A 16,223-nucleotide genomic window follows, 5' to 3' on the forward strand; every position below is an offset into this window, starting at 1 on the left:
AGCCGGTTCTGGTCCTTTTTATGGGATTTGTTGACGACGGTCTCCTCGGCTGACTTCACTTGTCGGAACTCCCGTGGTGAATCAGCTCATTTCTGTGCAGCTGATGTCGGCCATTTTGAAACAGTTACAAGCTGCAGGAGTTTGGTCGCTGGATCCCCGCTGTTTGTTTCGCCCTCTTTAGATCTTTTTCTCACAAATTTTTTCTTTCTTTTTTGCCACTGTGTTATTCATCTCGGCCCTTTTACAGCTTCAATTCACATCAGTTGTTTTAAAGGAGCCTTTAAAGGAACTCCCCAAACGCATCTTTTCAACTTTCCCTTTCTGTATCTTGCAGCTTCTGCAGAAGTGAGACACTCCCAGTGGAGCTCGACTGAAAAAAAACCTTCTCATTCATTCTACATAGTGTGGGTTTATTTGTCTTCATTTGGGAAAATCAGTGTAAGCCTCACCCAGGGCCGTTGTATAGGGGAGAAAGGTGATGATAATTCTAGGGGCCCAGCGCCCAGTGGGGCCCATAAAAAACCCCAGTAGTCTAATCTTTGTATGACTGATTTATTCTGCATAAGACCCTGACTAATACTCGCCTACACTGTAAAAACATCTTTCCAAGAATTTTTGTCTTATTTCTTGTCCAAATGTCTCATTTCTAGTCAAAGCTAATCTCTTTCCACTTAAAATAAGACTCATAACCTAAAAATTAACTTGTTTTTTAGATCATTTTCACTTGTTTCAAACAAATTTTCACTTGAAATAAGTAGAAAAATCTGCCAGTGAAAGCATGTTTTTTGTGCTTGTAATAAGGAAGAAAAACTTGTTGCACTATCAGATTTTTTCTACTTATTCCAAGTGAAAATATGCTTGAAAGGAGTAAAAAAGTGTCTAAAAACAAGCTACTTCTAATATGACGTGTCTTACTTTAAGTATAATGAGATTTGTTTTGACTAGAAATTACATTTTGACTAGAAATAAGACAAATATTCTTGGTAAGATACTTGAGTTTTTGCAGTGTAGTGCTACATTAACATCAAAACAAAGTAGGCTAAATAAAAAATGATAATACATACGTAGTCTAAGAAAAAAAACTGGAAAAGTTAGGGGGAGGGGCCCACTTTAGTATTCTTTAAGGGGGCCCAGAATTCCTAGCAACGGCCCTGGCCTCACCCACCAACCGAGTCTTGTTAATAATCTAGTCTTGTAGTTAATGTTTAGTATTAAAAGTGTTTCCTCAGGCTATGTGCAGGAAGGCTTGTTTCCTACTAACACTAAAGCTTCCTTTATTGGATGCCACTATAACAAAGACATTCAGCTGAAGACAAACTAAGAATCACTCTGTGTGTCCCAGTCAGATAATAAACCTTTCTCTTGACTTGTCACAGCAGGAAAAGGAAAAAGGCCCCCGGTGGAACTAAAAACATTAACAACGGCTCTGGTCTGTAATGAGCCGTATCAGTGAGCGAGCATGTGTGATACAAAGAGCCCCGAAACTAGAACGGACACAGAATTTGAAGATAGCGGCGTTATCAGTCACGCGTCAGATATCCGTACAGAGAGAGATCTATTGCCCGACGCCAGAACAAGCCATTAGAGCCGTTTTCACCTTGTCAAGTCCATAAAGCAGCGGGTTAAAGGGACATTCTGCCTCACTAAATGGAGGCGACTAGTAGCAAATCACAAGCAGACTTCTTATTATTCCTTCTTCTTCTCACTTATCATGTTGCTTTGATTTGGGTCAGTGGGAGGATGCAGATGGGAAAAGTGTTTTGTCAGCACATTCAGGAAGTCTGTGTTTGTCATTTGTAACTCTCTGCTTTCACTTTTGTAACCACGGGTAGAAATTTTTATATAAACACATTTATAACTTAAAGGAACAATGAGGAGTTTGTATTTGGTTATAAAAGAGTCTCATATTAATGTGGATGAATCTACGTTATCCACACTTGTTATGTTGTCATGGCTCCATTTTCGATAAATATATCGTTTTGTCTTATTTTACTTTATATTATTATTTAGTGGTCGGCTTTCCCAGCATTTCGTTTTTCGGTTTTGCGGACGCTGCCCGGCGGGTCATGGGGATGACTCCGCCGGATCGCCGTTTATGGTCGGAACTACGACGGTATCTGATCATCTTCCAACCTCCGACTTTCACTCTTGATTAATGAAAACATTCTTGGCAAATGTTTTCGCTTTCGTCCGTCTCGCATTGGTCCAAGAATTTCACCGTGCGCGCGGAGGCTCATGGGAAATGTAGTGTGAAAACACTTCGCTTTCCAAAACTCCTCGTTGTCCTTTTAAAACAACACTTTGATCTTGATTTTAAGGCCCTCCAGATTGTGCAAAAGTAGATTTCATGTTGCTTTAAAAAATCGAGCAGGTCTAGGTTCAAAAGTTCTCCATGAAAGCATTGAGAAACGGAGCCTTAATGCGAGCTGTCAAGACTTCCTATGACTTTGTGATGTCACAACAAAGCAGTTATCAAGCCCTGCCCACCTGGACCCCTTGCAGGACTTGGTTTCTCTGAATGTCTCTGGTATATTTTGTCACTCTGACACAGACAAACCAATGAAAAGATTGATTGGCTAACTAATTCCAGAGAGAAACATGGTTTATTTATGTATTTCAGACTCAGATTCAGATTCTTTATTTGTCTTTCTACATGTTAAAAACACAGAGAACGAAAAGTGGATCCACAATTCAAATTCAAAACACAGGAAAAGTGTAATACGAGTGACCTTTCGCCTGGATAAACACGTCTATTTGCGTGGTTAAAAACCATGAGACATGACTCAGGGTGTCAAAATGTTTTTGGCTAAACTATTTCCTATAAACACAGCACAGCTCTTTGCCTGTAAAAGGCATCAGTCAGTCCTGTGGAAAAAGAAACAGAAAACACTTAACACCAGCACATTAACACGGGCCAGTATCGGTGTCGACCTGAGAGCAGAGTGTTCACAGCTGGAGCACAAGACCACATGTGTTTGTACATAATGTATCAACATGAAGCGTCACTGAAGTAACAAAGAATAACAACAAAAATAGCATGTACTACCAGATTAATGTGTCGCACAAGGCCAGTGCTGCCAATACCTGTCAATGTAAGAGGTGTTTGCCAACAACTATTGACCGCTGGGTAAATATCAGACACAGTGATAGAGCTCGGAGCTCAATGGATGACGCATAATAGACGGAGAGATATCAGGGTTTAATCAATGACAGAGCCATTTATTGTTTCTGTGACGACCTAATGTACCAACACACAGTATAGAGCTCAGAGGACGACATGGACATTGCTTTGACTTGACGTCACCTCTATATTTTAACCAAAGTTCTGGAGAGATCGTCCCACATGGGCTACTGAGATGATCCAAAATCCAATACTTCACAGCAGATGCAAAGTATTTACAATTGTACATGTTTTAGTTTTTTGTCTTTTTAGATTATAAGACAATGGAAATATTTAAGTGTAGTGGAAAGTTTTATGTTCATGACACTCAGATGAACTTCGAAGATCTTGTGTTTATGACCTTTGGGTGAACTTTGTAGAAAGTGCAAGTTGCACTTGCGCTGTGTGATGGGCAATAACAGGTGTCCATCTTTGTTCCTGTTATTTTGTCATAATAATGTAAGCAGTTGTTTCCATATACGAAACCACAACACAAATGTCATCATACAAAGGTGTGAAAACCACGACGAATCTTCGGTTTTAAAGGCAAACGCTCTTTCTTCCTGTTTCTACACATACGTTAATCTTATAATAAGATCAAGATCAAGATGTTTATTATCATATACATACTGTAGATGTTAAAAACCATTAAATTCTTACTTGCATTGTTTCCCTTCACATTACAAAACATACAAATATTTTTGTTTGTTTTCCACTGTGCAAAATTGCTGAGTATTTTGGAAGACACTTCAATTTCCTCACGTCATAAGCGTCAAATGCATCCCAGCCTATGTATCCTGATATAACCTTATCTCAGTGTGCATAGTCCACCTCAGTGAAACCTCTTTTTGCTGGACTTAGGATTTTCTCTCTCACAAACTAAAGGACATTTCCACAACGACAAAGTTCAGCTCCACACCAGCTCATCTGGTTTCACTTTAACGAGAGGAGCTTCTTCTGAAAGTAGCTTTTCATGAGATTTGTTAACGCTACCTTGCCCCCGTTAGCATCACAGCTGTTTACACCAGTCTTCTTAAGAGCTTCACCGTTGCTGCTTTTATGAGAAAACAGTTTGGGTTTACAGTAGTCACCCTAAACCTCAGAGCAGCCTGGATGCTACAGTGACTCGGTATTGGAAATTGGAAAATTGACGACACTGATAGAACAGGCAAAAGCAGACGGTTGTTCTCCACTGCTGTCAACTGATGTAAATTTAATGATGAGCTCACAGACAGTAGTTAATGTGTTCGCTTTTTGAAACTCTGCCAATTTTTATACATTAAAGTTGTGTTTCCAGGTGTTGGAGAGCACTAGTGCACACGTGAAGGGCTCTTTTACTCACACTTAACTCAACAATCGTCAACTTTGTCCTTTTTCAGCTTCAGCTGCACTTCAGCTTCATCACCTTTACCAGTCATCTCCATGGCGCACTTAAAGCTCAGTGTGTTTGAAGCATTATTATTATTATTATCATCATCATCATAAAGCTGGAATTATGTAGTTTGCATGTGCATGAGTGTGCACAGGAGTTGCTTTCTGTTTTAGTTCACTGTCGTATGTTTGTTTTCATCTCTTGTCTCCTGATGGAAACTGAATCAGCTAGAGAGCTCACATGATGCTCAGGTCTGCAAATGTGTTGTATATCAATATTGGTGAAATGAACGAATTTCGCGGCAGATAACGTGTTATTTAGAGGCTGTATTTTGGTGCCCTGATCACTCCCACTATATTGATATACGCCGCTCTCGGCTGGATCTAAATATCGTCAGAAAGACTTGTAATGACACCAAAGTTATCTGGGTGAGTAAGTGATCGTATTTTATGGAAATAAGGTCCAGATTGTAAAAAACGGTAATTACCCTTTAAGTATGTTTTTCCCACATCAACCTTCAGATCTGTGGGAGAAAATATATTTGTGAGGACTCGAGCGCTTCCCATAGGAGTTGCTTTCTGTTTTAGTTCACTGTCGTATGTTTGTTTTCATCTCTTGTCTCCTGACGGAAGCTGAATCAGCTAGAGAGCTCACATGATGCTCAGGTCTGCAGAAATGTGTTGTTGTTGAGTTTTGGTTTGTGTGCACATCAGCTCCTCTGTGACCTGTTGTGTTACCTATAATACATTCCTAGTGTGGGGAGATGTTTCTGTGTATCTTAAAATTTCTGAGCAGTGTTGGTTCAAAGTGTTGCCAGTTGCTATGACTCCCAATCCAGTGGAGACATGAGCCTTTGACTTTCATATGGTTTTCCAGATGCCCCCTCCCCTTCACCAACAAATGCTTTCCAGCTCCTCCTTGGGGATCCTGAGGTTTTCCCAGGCTCAGTATAGGAGCTGTAGTCCCTCAGGCAGGTTCTGGGTTTGTACCCAAAGGTTATACATTTTATATTTATGGTGGACAAACTGTGGCTGAAGCTGACAACGGACAACTAAAGCTGGAGAAGCTTTGGGGTTGTTATGGGGGCATTACAGGCGCTTTAGCTTTGTTGTGTGTCTGTTTTTGTATCTCATTGCTGCTGTGTACCCTATACGCTGCAGCTGAACTTGTTTTTTTGAGGGTTTTTTTCAATGTCCCAATCACGTGAGTGGTCGAAGTCCCATTTCTAAAAGGATTTATGCTTTATCCCCAACTCAGATCTCTGTTTTGCTCCAGGTTCTGGCTTGGTGATGATTTTGGTTGGAGAGATTTAAAGGGGAATTGCCATTTTTTACAATTTGGACCTTATTTCTAGCATAAAATACGACCATTTACTCACCCAGATAACTTTGGTGTCATTACAAGTCGTTCCAGCCTCTAAATAACACATTATCTGCCACGAAACTCGTTCATTTCACCAATATTTTGTTATGATAAGCTAGTGCTATTCCCCTCTGAGTCCGGGGTTAGCTGTTATCAACATCCGGGGTCTGTAGGTTGACCTACTGACCTCTGACCTGGATGATGTCATCTCTGAGCGCAGCGCAGCTCGTTTACCTGAAAGTTGCTACTGCTAATACTATGGTTTGTTTTTGCGTGTTTCCGACTTGTCAGAACAAAATGAGCAGCTGGATGAAGTTCAGCTTCCACAGGCTTCCTCTCCTCAACCTGGACTCACTAAAGCTCCGGCTAGTTGCGCTAAAAATGGACCCGAATGCCGAAGCGGAATGATTATTATCAGAATGAGCCGCGCGGCGCTCAGAGATGACATCATCCAGGTCAGAGGTCAGTAGGTCAACCTACAGACCCCGGATGTTGATAACAGCTAACCCCGGACTCAGAGGGGAATAGCACTAGCCTATCATAACTAAATATTATTGAAATGAACGAGTTTCGCGGCAGATAATGTGTTAATTAGAGGCTGCCTTTTGGTGCCCTGATCACTCCCACTATATTGATATACGCGGCTCTCGGCTGGATCTAAATATCGTCAGAAAGACTCGTAATGACACCAAAGTTATCTGGGTGAGTAAATGATCGTATTTTATGGAAGTAAAGTCCAGATTGTAAAAAATGGTACTTACCCTTTAAGTAGACTATGTTTTTCCTACATCAACCTTCAGATCTGTGGGAGAAAATACTATATTTGTGGAGGACTCGAGCGCTTCCCTCCACCACAGCAGTGATCTGCATTATTTTTCTTGCATCACTGGTTCAGCTGGTTCTTAAGACGTGTTATTAGGAAGTTGTTCATTTATAGATCTGATGAGAAGCGTTGGCTGATAATAGGTGTTTACCTGCTCGTCGGGCATTTCCCCGTTGTCTTGTCTACGGCTCGTACCCTGTGAACCTGGCAGCGAGCCGACCTGCACGTGGGAGTGAAACATTGACCGGGAAATAGGCCATATGTTTTTGTATGTACACACAATGACCCGCATGTGTGGAGGTGAAACCTGTAAAAAACCTAAACGTGTGTTGACTCTGCAGCTCCGCCTCACCTCTGAATGTCCGGGAAAAAACATAACAGAGTGAGATGAAACAGCCTGCAGCCTCGGCAGCATATTTGTGTTACATTCCTTTCACAGATAAGTCTGCTCACCGCCGAGCACGAAGGTTTTCACGTGTGTAAACAGCACATAAATGACTAAACTGATCCTGACACTGAAATTCCCACCGGGCAAGTTAATGTCAAACCGAGACATGTGCGTGACCTTATTTTCCCTGTGTATGTTTTGGTTGTTATTTTTTTTTCTACTTCACATCAAGATGTTTTGTTATGCTTGTGACAAAAACTAATATGGTTTGATCGTGACTACAGCCCAAACGTCTGTCAGTCCCAGCTGTTAGGTCTTTAACTGTCAGTCAAGTTTAAAGCCTTAAAGGAGCCCCATAGCAAATAAAAAAAAGCTTCCTTTGCAACTCATGATCCACTTGACTGTGTAAAAAGCGTTGGCAGCTGCTCCACACCTGACACTGTGAGAAAACGGAGGCCAAGTGGTCGTAATGATTTGTTACAATCATGACTGAACAAGTAAAGTGTAGCAGCATGCTAACATGCTCATTGGCATTGAAGTTAACTGGCTGATGTTGCAGAATTTGGTATTGATACCGGTACCAACATGTATTTCGATACTTTTCCAAATAAAAATAGAACTCAAAAAATGGCAATTTCACTTTATTTTAATAGAAAATCTTAGAACTATAACATATACATCAGTAAATCAGTAAACAATCACTGCTGCTGCAGGTTTAAAATTGAAATTTCCATTTATATTAATGTCTGAACTCTTCCTAAGTTAAAACATTAGTGGTCCGTTATTCAAAAATGAATATCAACTTTCTTTCTTTGCATTATTTGAGGTCTGAAAACACTGCATCTTTTTTTGTTATTTTGACCAGTTGTAATTTTTGGGAGAAATTGTTATCAGTAGTTTATAGAATGAAACATAAACGTTCATTTTCCCATGGACCAATTTAACGACGTCACTACATGCTACAGAATGCAAGTACCGGTCTCATCCAAGCACAGTATATACAGTAGTACCGTTTTAAATGCCTAAAAAAGAAACTACAACAACCACAAAACATTTGTGATTGGTGCAGTAGTTTCCAGGGAATTGGAAGTCGACCTGAACAGCTTCTTCAGATGGATCTAATCCATCCATCACATTTCTATCGTCAATTTCCATCTAGACCAACACAAATGCAGCAGAAACATGTTAAAGCTCAGTTCTTTTTGTCATGGCTGTAATCTTTTTGTTCGCAGACTGGGATACTTAACGATTTATAGGCTTATCATATCATTTATTTTTTCGCTGTTTAGCAAAAGATTTGTTTTCCCAATACCTTCGCAGTCCACAGCCTGCTGGTCCAGAACCACTGAGCTGGAAGAACCAGTTTCTCACTATGATTCTGAGGAGCTGATGGCAGCACCCACATGTATAACACACAGCTCGCTTCCTTCCGCCTATATTTTCAAACCACGAGAGTAGCACAGATGAATGATGGGAGGTGTTGATGTATCTATAATTAGTGTTAGTGTCATATCACAGCGCTGCCATTCACTGAGCCCAGCCTCCACCCTCCAAAACTCATTAAAGACTTTCATCAAATTAAATTAAACCCCTTGATAAAATGGTAAAGGTTTGGTTACGTATCTTTTTGCCTCTCTTTTTACCTTCTTCGTGGCTCTATGTGTAACAACATTGCACTATTTATTCCTTCTCTCTGGACAAACAACTCTCAGCTGATACTTTGACACAAATTGCATCTATTTTATTTGAGCCATATCACAAATACAGTTAATCTGTTACAGCATGGTGTATAGGTGTCTGTGTTGGACACTTCACTGACATGAGACTTAAGATTTAAGTGCAAAAATGTTCATGTTTTAACCTCCATAAAACCTTGGTACAATAATAAAAAAAAAGGTACCAACAGGCAGGATTTTCACTGCCACATAGCATGAATTTTGATTATATTTCATTATTCGAACTGTGTATTGAACTCTGTCTCAGCCACGTAACTCCAGTGCTTGAAGGAAAAACGTTCAGGTCGCCTACAGAGGTATTATGTTTTATTTCCAGACTGTGAGATAAGACGTGGACTTTGAAATTGCCAGTAACCCCCCCACCCCCACCACCAACCACCACCACAAAAGAAACAAAACAAAGAAAACGTGACAAAATCCTATTGACTCCCGGAAGCTTTGTCTGTATAGAATAACATCATTTTACGGCAGCACCTTTCATTGGAGAAGTTCCACTAAGTCAATATTATTGATGTTCTTCTAATCTAGTGTCAATTTCCAGGAACAGATGTCCACTGTTGACTGTTGAAGCAGTGGCACGACACAAACAATGTTATCTGTTATATGAGAAGGAAGTGGAGGTTTATCCAAGAAATACAGTGTCTTCTATACTGCCTTGTATTTATCTATATCTATATTTATCTATAAAAATACGTCTCACTTAGACGACCTGAGAGGCAAGAAGAGTGATTTTATCAAATGAACACCTGTTCATGTAGGAGGAGGAGGAGGAGGAGATGTGGCTTTTAACATCCAGCAATCTCTAAACTAAAAACAATCAGTTCAATTCAAACCCCCAGCCTCCAAACAATGTCAGTAATTGTGCAGATGCTGGTAATTAGCTGCCATTCTGCTGCCATCAAACTTGCATTGTCGCGCTCTCTTCACAGGGATGACACACTTTCTGGTGGCTGTCCAAGCGGTCACAGATTAACAGGCTGCGCACTAATCCTCCATAATGACCTTTAATAACTCAAAAATAAATAGGGAAACAATGCATTTCTAGTGCCCACATCCGCACACACACAACTGTTTATTCAAGTCACGTCACCGCTGGACTAGATAAAACTAGCAGTGTTTGTTTAATGGGGGTTATAAAGCTTGACTGCTCCTCTGTGTGAGTGTCTTGTGAGTGTGTGGCCTTGGACCAGCAATATAAATAAAGGCTGAGAGTGAAGGGATTGGAGAGAATCTGGGTTTGCAGCCTTGAGCAGGAAACTAGTCTTAAGAGGGTAAGTGTAGTGAAGTGTGCAGTGTGTAATTCTGCTGTATGGTGAGGGACTAATGAAAATGTCTGTTTTATACGGATGAGTCTGATGTCTTCTTCACTGTATATTTGCTGCCTGAGTTCACATAATGAGTGTAGAGTGATGTGTGCAGCACAATGTCTCTTGTGTCTCTTACAAGGTCAGTTTATTCTTCAAAGGCAAATCCATGAGGAAATAGGAAATTATGGAAAAATAATCAAAGGATCTGAGGGAGGAAGATTTCTCTTTTTCCTCCTCATGTTGATTTGTCACATCTGCATTTTTTTTGGCTTCCTTTTGCTTCTATCTGACTGAATTTCCTCTTTTTTTTCTCTTTTTCGATTTACAAGAAAGTTTGTGCATCTTACAGGAATTTGATGCCACTTTATTTCGGGTGTTCTGCTGCGTGTCACGGTTTTTGCTCCACACGGATTTGAACAATTTAAAAAACTGTACATCCTCCTCCTCGTTCTGCAGACTGTAGCTTCATTTTGATGCAGTGACAGCACAGATCAAGATATTGCACCATCTCTTAACAGCAACATGCTGAGGAAGCTGCACAGAGATGAAAGAGACTGACTAGTGCTTGTGTGTATGTGTATCAGATAAAGAAGAAGAAGCTACTTACTTATTAACTTATATGTACTGTAAAAGTGCTATTTAGAGTAATTATTGCATTTTAAGTAAGAAGTAAATCAGCATCCAACATAAATTAATTTTATCAGGACAACGCTAATTATCAATGCATTCTGAGGTTTCTGGTTTAAACTGTTTATTTGTTTCTTTCCAGATGAAGTTGCTGTAAAACTAAAATACACAGAAAGAAAATGGATAAACGTAACACATTTTCAATCATAAAACACATTCAATCTAAAACTACACATCTTAAAACAATGTTAATTCCAAAACAGCTAGCATAACTGCTACAACCAGAAAATAGGTAAGGTCCTTTAGCATTATGCTAACATACAATGAAAAGCGCCATAGACAGGCTATGAGAAGTTATCATTGCAATTTGAACAAATGGTTGTTTAATGGTTGTTCAACTTTAACATAAACACGGCATAAACAACATATGTAACCATACTGACAGTTATATAGTCTCTTTATTCTGCTGCTCTTCACTCTGATCAACAACAATATTGGCTGCCACAACACTGCCACCACCAGTTGAAAATGTGCATGCCAGAAGAGGCAGCACACCATCTGTCACATGTTGAGGTTGATGTAATTCTTTCAATAGAAAGTAAACCTGATTTTTCTCTCCTTTACAGATCTGCCATGATGATTTTTACACTGATAAACTTCAGTTGCCTCCTTCTTGGCGTGCTCGCATCCCCGACTCCATCTTCACCCCCCACCACGAACACCGAGATGGACCGTGTCGCATCCACAACCTCGGCCGCTCTGCAGACTGCCTGGGCAGACAGCTCAATAGCGTCCCCTGGAGGCAGTTTCCACCCACACTTCAAGACATAGACCTGTCCTACAATAAACTCCAAGCTGTCCTTGCTGACGACTTTGTCCGCCTCCCTCAGCTTCGCAAACTTCTGTTGTCGTACAACAACATCTCGCACATTGACAATGACGCTTTTAAAAACAACCCACAGCTGGAGCATCTTGACATCTTCAATAACTCCCTGCAGGAGATTCCTGTCGGGGCTCTGACACCGCTGCTGAATCTAAAACAGCTCTTTATGTCCAATAACCTTTATAAACATGCCACTTTGGATGATAGCTTTTCTAAATTTGTGAAATTGCAGATTCTGTCGATGGGCGGCCCTCTGGTGATGGGTCTAAAAAAAGCAGATTTTCAGGCCCTGAAAAACATCAGGTTATCCGGTTTTGCGATCAAGTGCTCCTCCAATCTGAGCTACTATGAGCCTGGAAGCTTAGAAGTCATTCAGACGAAGCAGATGGGCTTCGACATGGCCATCGATCAGCGCCCAGATGCTCTCCTTCACATGATACGTGACCTCGCCAACAAGACATTCATTGCCATCCAGTTCCGCAATCTCTTTGAGTTCACGTACTACAACGGGGAGCAGGACATTTTCCAGAGTTTAAAAGATGTTACAGCCCATCAGCTTATCTTTCACAGAGGGAAGTTCAACGAGAATCTCCTAAGGATGGCTTTGACAAACTTGCAAGTTGCCCCCGTTAAAAAATTGAGATTTCAGTACATCGACTTTGCCCGTTCACCCACATTCATTGACAGTGGGGCAGGTTCCAGCATCACAGACCTGGTGCTAGACAATCTGGATCTCTGGTGAGTATCATGGCATCATGTGAAATATAGTTAATATGGTTCAGTTGAATGTCAGAATGTCATGGCTAAATGTTGCTAGACTTGACAACACCATTATATTTCATGATGCAGTTTACAGACAGCTTTGCAATCAATTCTAGATTTGTTTGTTGAGTGCAACCTAAAATGTCAGTCTTTCAGCATGTTAAATATGGAAATGCACATACAATGAACAGGTTCGAAAAGATCCTTTTGGGACGAAAATATCCTTTTGGGACTAAATATTTGTTTTCCATTTGAACATACAAACCACTAACAATCTTTGTTCTTTGTAGGTACATCAGCAATCCTGATGTGCTGCGGTTCGACTGGCGTTTCACCTGGTTCAACAAAATCAAAGCACTGTCTATTCAGTATGTGTATTTCAACTCTGTTCCTTGTGATTCCTGGGTTGAAATGGAAGGCGTGAAGTTTCTGGATGTCTCCAACAATCGACTAAAGAATGAATACATCTTCAACCAGCGGTGTGATTACAGGGGCAGCATGCCGAATCTTCACACCTTCAACACAAGCAACAACGATCTGACGAGCTTAAGAGACATGGCGTCGCTGACAAGGGAGTTTCAGCGGCTGCAGGTGTTGGACATCAGCAACAACAAACTTGGATCTGCTGAAAACAGTCGGGGCTGTGTTTGGCAGAAAAATATCAATAAACTTATCGCTCACCACAACCAGTTTGTAAGCGAAGCCCTCAGCTGTTTGCCCACAACAGTGCACTATTTGGACCTGTCCTACTGTGACCTAGACCAGCTGGACATGACCTACTTCGAGAGAGCAACCAACCTGAAAGAGCTCCTGCTGAGTGGAAACAAAATCAAGTTCATCCCGTCTAAGTGGGCGAGTCCATCGCTGCAGTCACTGGCTTTGGATGGGAATTCGTTTGGCCTAATTAGTAAGGAATCCTTCCAGGACATGCCTCTGCTGTCTCGCCTGAGGGCCGGGAACAATCCTTACCATTGCACTTGTGAGCTTCATGCTTTTGTCCAGGACACAATCTCACGAGAAAAGGTCAATCTCACTGACTGGCCTTGGAACTACAGGTGCTACCACCCAGAGCCGTTCCTCAACACGGCCATATCCAAATACTTCCCCGGTCAGGTGGCGTGCGACATCAGACTGGTGATCGTCATCTGCGTTGCAACCACCGCAGTGGTGATCATGATACTGATGCTGATCTGCTATATGTTTGACCTCCCCTGGTACACCAAAGCAACGTATCAGATCATCAGAGCCAAATACAGAGCCCACAAGGAAAAGGCAGCAGGGGAATTAGAGACTTTTACCTACCATGCCTTCATATCCTACAGTCACTCGGATGCAGACTGGGTGAGGGACCAGCTCCTGCCCTGTTTGGAGAAGAATAAAAACCCCTACCGTCTGTGCATTCATGAGAGAGACTTCATGCCAGGACGGTGGATCATTGATAATATCATTGAGAATATTGAGAGCAGCCGAAAGGTACTTAAGTGTAATTAGTCTTGCACATGCTAGAATAAAGCATTACTAAATGTATTTCCAACTAATTTGAACATAAGACTTGAATACCCATTGACGAACTGGCGATCAGTTTGGGCACAAAGCTTTTGCAGAAGTATGTTGGCTGATCTGATGGCACAAATGCTCAAGAAATAGGACATGATGGGGTTTAGCTTGTGGTTTGGTTGTGTAAGCCCTTATTGACTCCCCCTGTGGCACTTCCCCTAACGAAAGTCCCTACTGAAACATTAGGTACTGGACTGATCAAGTTGTCTTAAAATAGAAAAGATCTCAACTGGCAATAATCAAGTCATGAGTTCAAGTTGTTCAACAAGCAAATGCCCCTTGAGTTCACATGAGGACGCAACTTTTCCATATCAGGAACAGAGCTTTCATCACAAACAGCACAAACTGCCAAAACTCCCCAATGACTCTTTAATGGTTCTGTTTTTCCTATAAGCCCAGCCTGGACAGGACACAGCTGTCCAGGCCAGAAGCAAGATTACACAACCATACACTTATCATTTTTATGGAAGAAGCTTAGTCATAAAACATGGCATAAAGTATAGTTTTATGAAGTAATATATTGTATATATAGGGTATATTAATTGCATATTTTATAATAAACACTATCACCAGTACCAAACTATTTCCACAGCAGCTGAGGCTGAGGATTGCTTTGCATCACCCTCAGAATTCATACCAACATCATATCTCATGTTAAAGGGATAGTTCACCCAAAATTGAAATTTCACTCATTATCTACTCACCCTCATGTCGACTAAGGGCTGGGAGAAGTTTCAGAGTCCTCCGTGGCTTCTCTGAGTTACAGGGGGTCTCGGCGTAGCAGTGCATGTCCATATAACGGTTGCAAATGGATACCAACTGTCTTCATAACAAAAAGACACACCAAAAAACATCCAAATACCTCCATGCTGCTCGCATGTAATGTCCGTCTTGTAACTCAGAGAAGCCACGGAGGACTCTGAAACTTCTCCCAGCCCTTAGTCGACATGAGGGTGAGTAGATAATGAGTGAAATTTCAATTTTGGGTGAACTATCCCTTTAAGGGAAATATCACAGTCCAATATTTATCTGTGTTTTTATTTCCTTTCATTCTTATCTGAGTATGTTTTTCTTCTTCCATCCTCAGGTGATATTTGTTCTCTCCCGGCACTTTGTCAACAGCGAATGGTGCAACTACGAGCTGTACTTTGCTCAGCAGAGGGCGATGGGAAAGACCTTCAGCGACGTCATCCTGGTGGTGAAGGAGCCCATCGATCCCAGCTCTCTGCCCAGCAAGTACTGCAAGCTGAAGAAGATGCTGAGCACCAAGACGTACCTGGAGTGGCCCCAGCAGGTCAACCAGCAGGCGTTTTTCTGGGAGCAGCTCAGGAGCGTTCTGGGAAAACCGACGGCGACCAAGACGAGGACTCTGAGCGCCAAGAGCAGGACGTCGTCCGTGGGCGTCGTGTCTGTGATTGAGCTCCCCGACGACGGCTTGGAGCCTGAGGTAGAGAAACAAAATGTGAACCGAGAAGCAGAAATGAAGCTGATCGATAGGAATAATGATGATCTGTCAAATCACAGACAAATCCCTGTGATGGCACTCTAACCAAATGGTTAAAAAAAAAAGAAGATTGTAAGATAGCTTATATTTCTCTACACTGCAAAAACTCAAAATCTTACCAAGAATATTTGTCTTATTTCTAGTCAAAACCAATCTGATTATACTTAAAATAAGACTCATCACATTAAAAAGCAGCTTGTTTTTAGACACTTTTTACTTCTTTCAAGCAGATTTTCACTTGAAATAAGTAGAAAAATCTGATAGTGGAGCAAGTTTTTCTTTCTTGTTACAAACGCAAAAAACTTGCTTTCACTGGCAGATTTTTCTACTTATTTCAAGTGAAAATTAGTTTGAAACAAGTGAAAATGATCTAAAAACAAGTTAATTTTTAGGTGATGAGTCTTATTTTTAGTGGAAAGAGATTAGTTTTGACTAGAAAGTAGACATTTTGACAAGAAATAAGACAAATATTCTTGGAAAGACTTTGAGTTTTTGCAGTGTAAAGGCATGAACGTGTTTGGGTTATGTCAAGCTGGGAGCAAAAGGCAACATCTCATTATGATGACAGATAATAACATGATCCCTATACCTGCCCTTGGTATTCTGTCATGTAATCATCTGAGGGCGGCTGCCCGGCTGACGGGCGCTGAAAGGCCACAAACTCAACGGCTCAGATGAGATCTCCCATGTGGCACTCTGGATAACAAGCTAGGTGCCAGGACAATGTGGTGACAGCTTCCAC

The 16,223-nt window shown here is 41.2% G+C and overlaps 1 protein-coding gene across 1 annotated transcript; it reads left to right on the forward strand.

Moving 5' to 3' along the window:
- Positions 1–3,037: 3,037 nt before the first annotated feature.
- On the forward strand, positions 3,038–15,526 carry tlr18 (toll-like receptor 18; the record flags this gene model as incomplete). The annotated part of the gene is made up of 4 exons (XM_083989461.1): positions 3,038–3,127; positions 11,402–12,396; positions 12,711–13,893; positions 15,065–15,526. 4 exons carry the CDS (start codon positions 3,038–3,040, stop codon positions 15,524–15,526), a joined length of 2,730 nt encoding a protein of 909 aa, XP_083845587.1.
- Between the last annotated feature and the right edge of the window lie 697 nt (positions 15,527–16,223).

Source organism: Trachurus trachurus (assembly GCF_905171665.1).
Source record: "Trachurus trachurus genome assembly, chromosome: 16".
Lineage (NCBI taxonomy): Eukaryota > Metazoa > Chordata > Actinopteri > Carangiformes > Carangidae > Trachurus > Trachurus trachurus.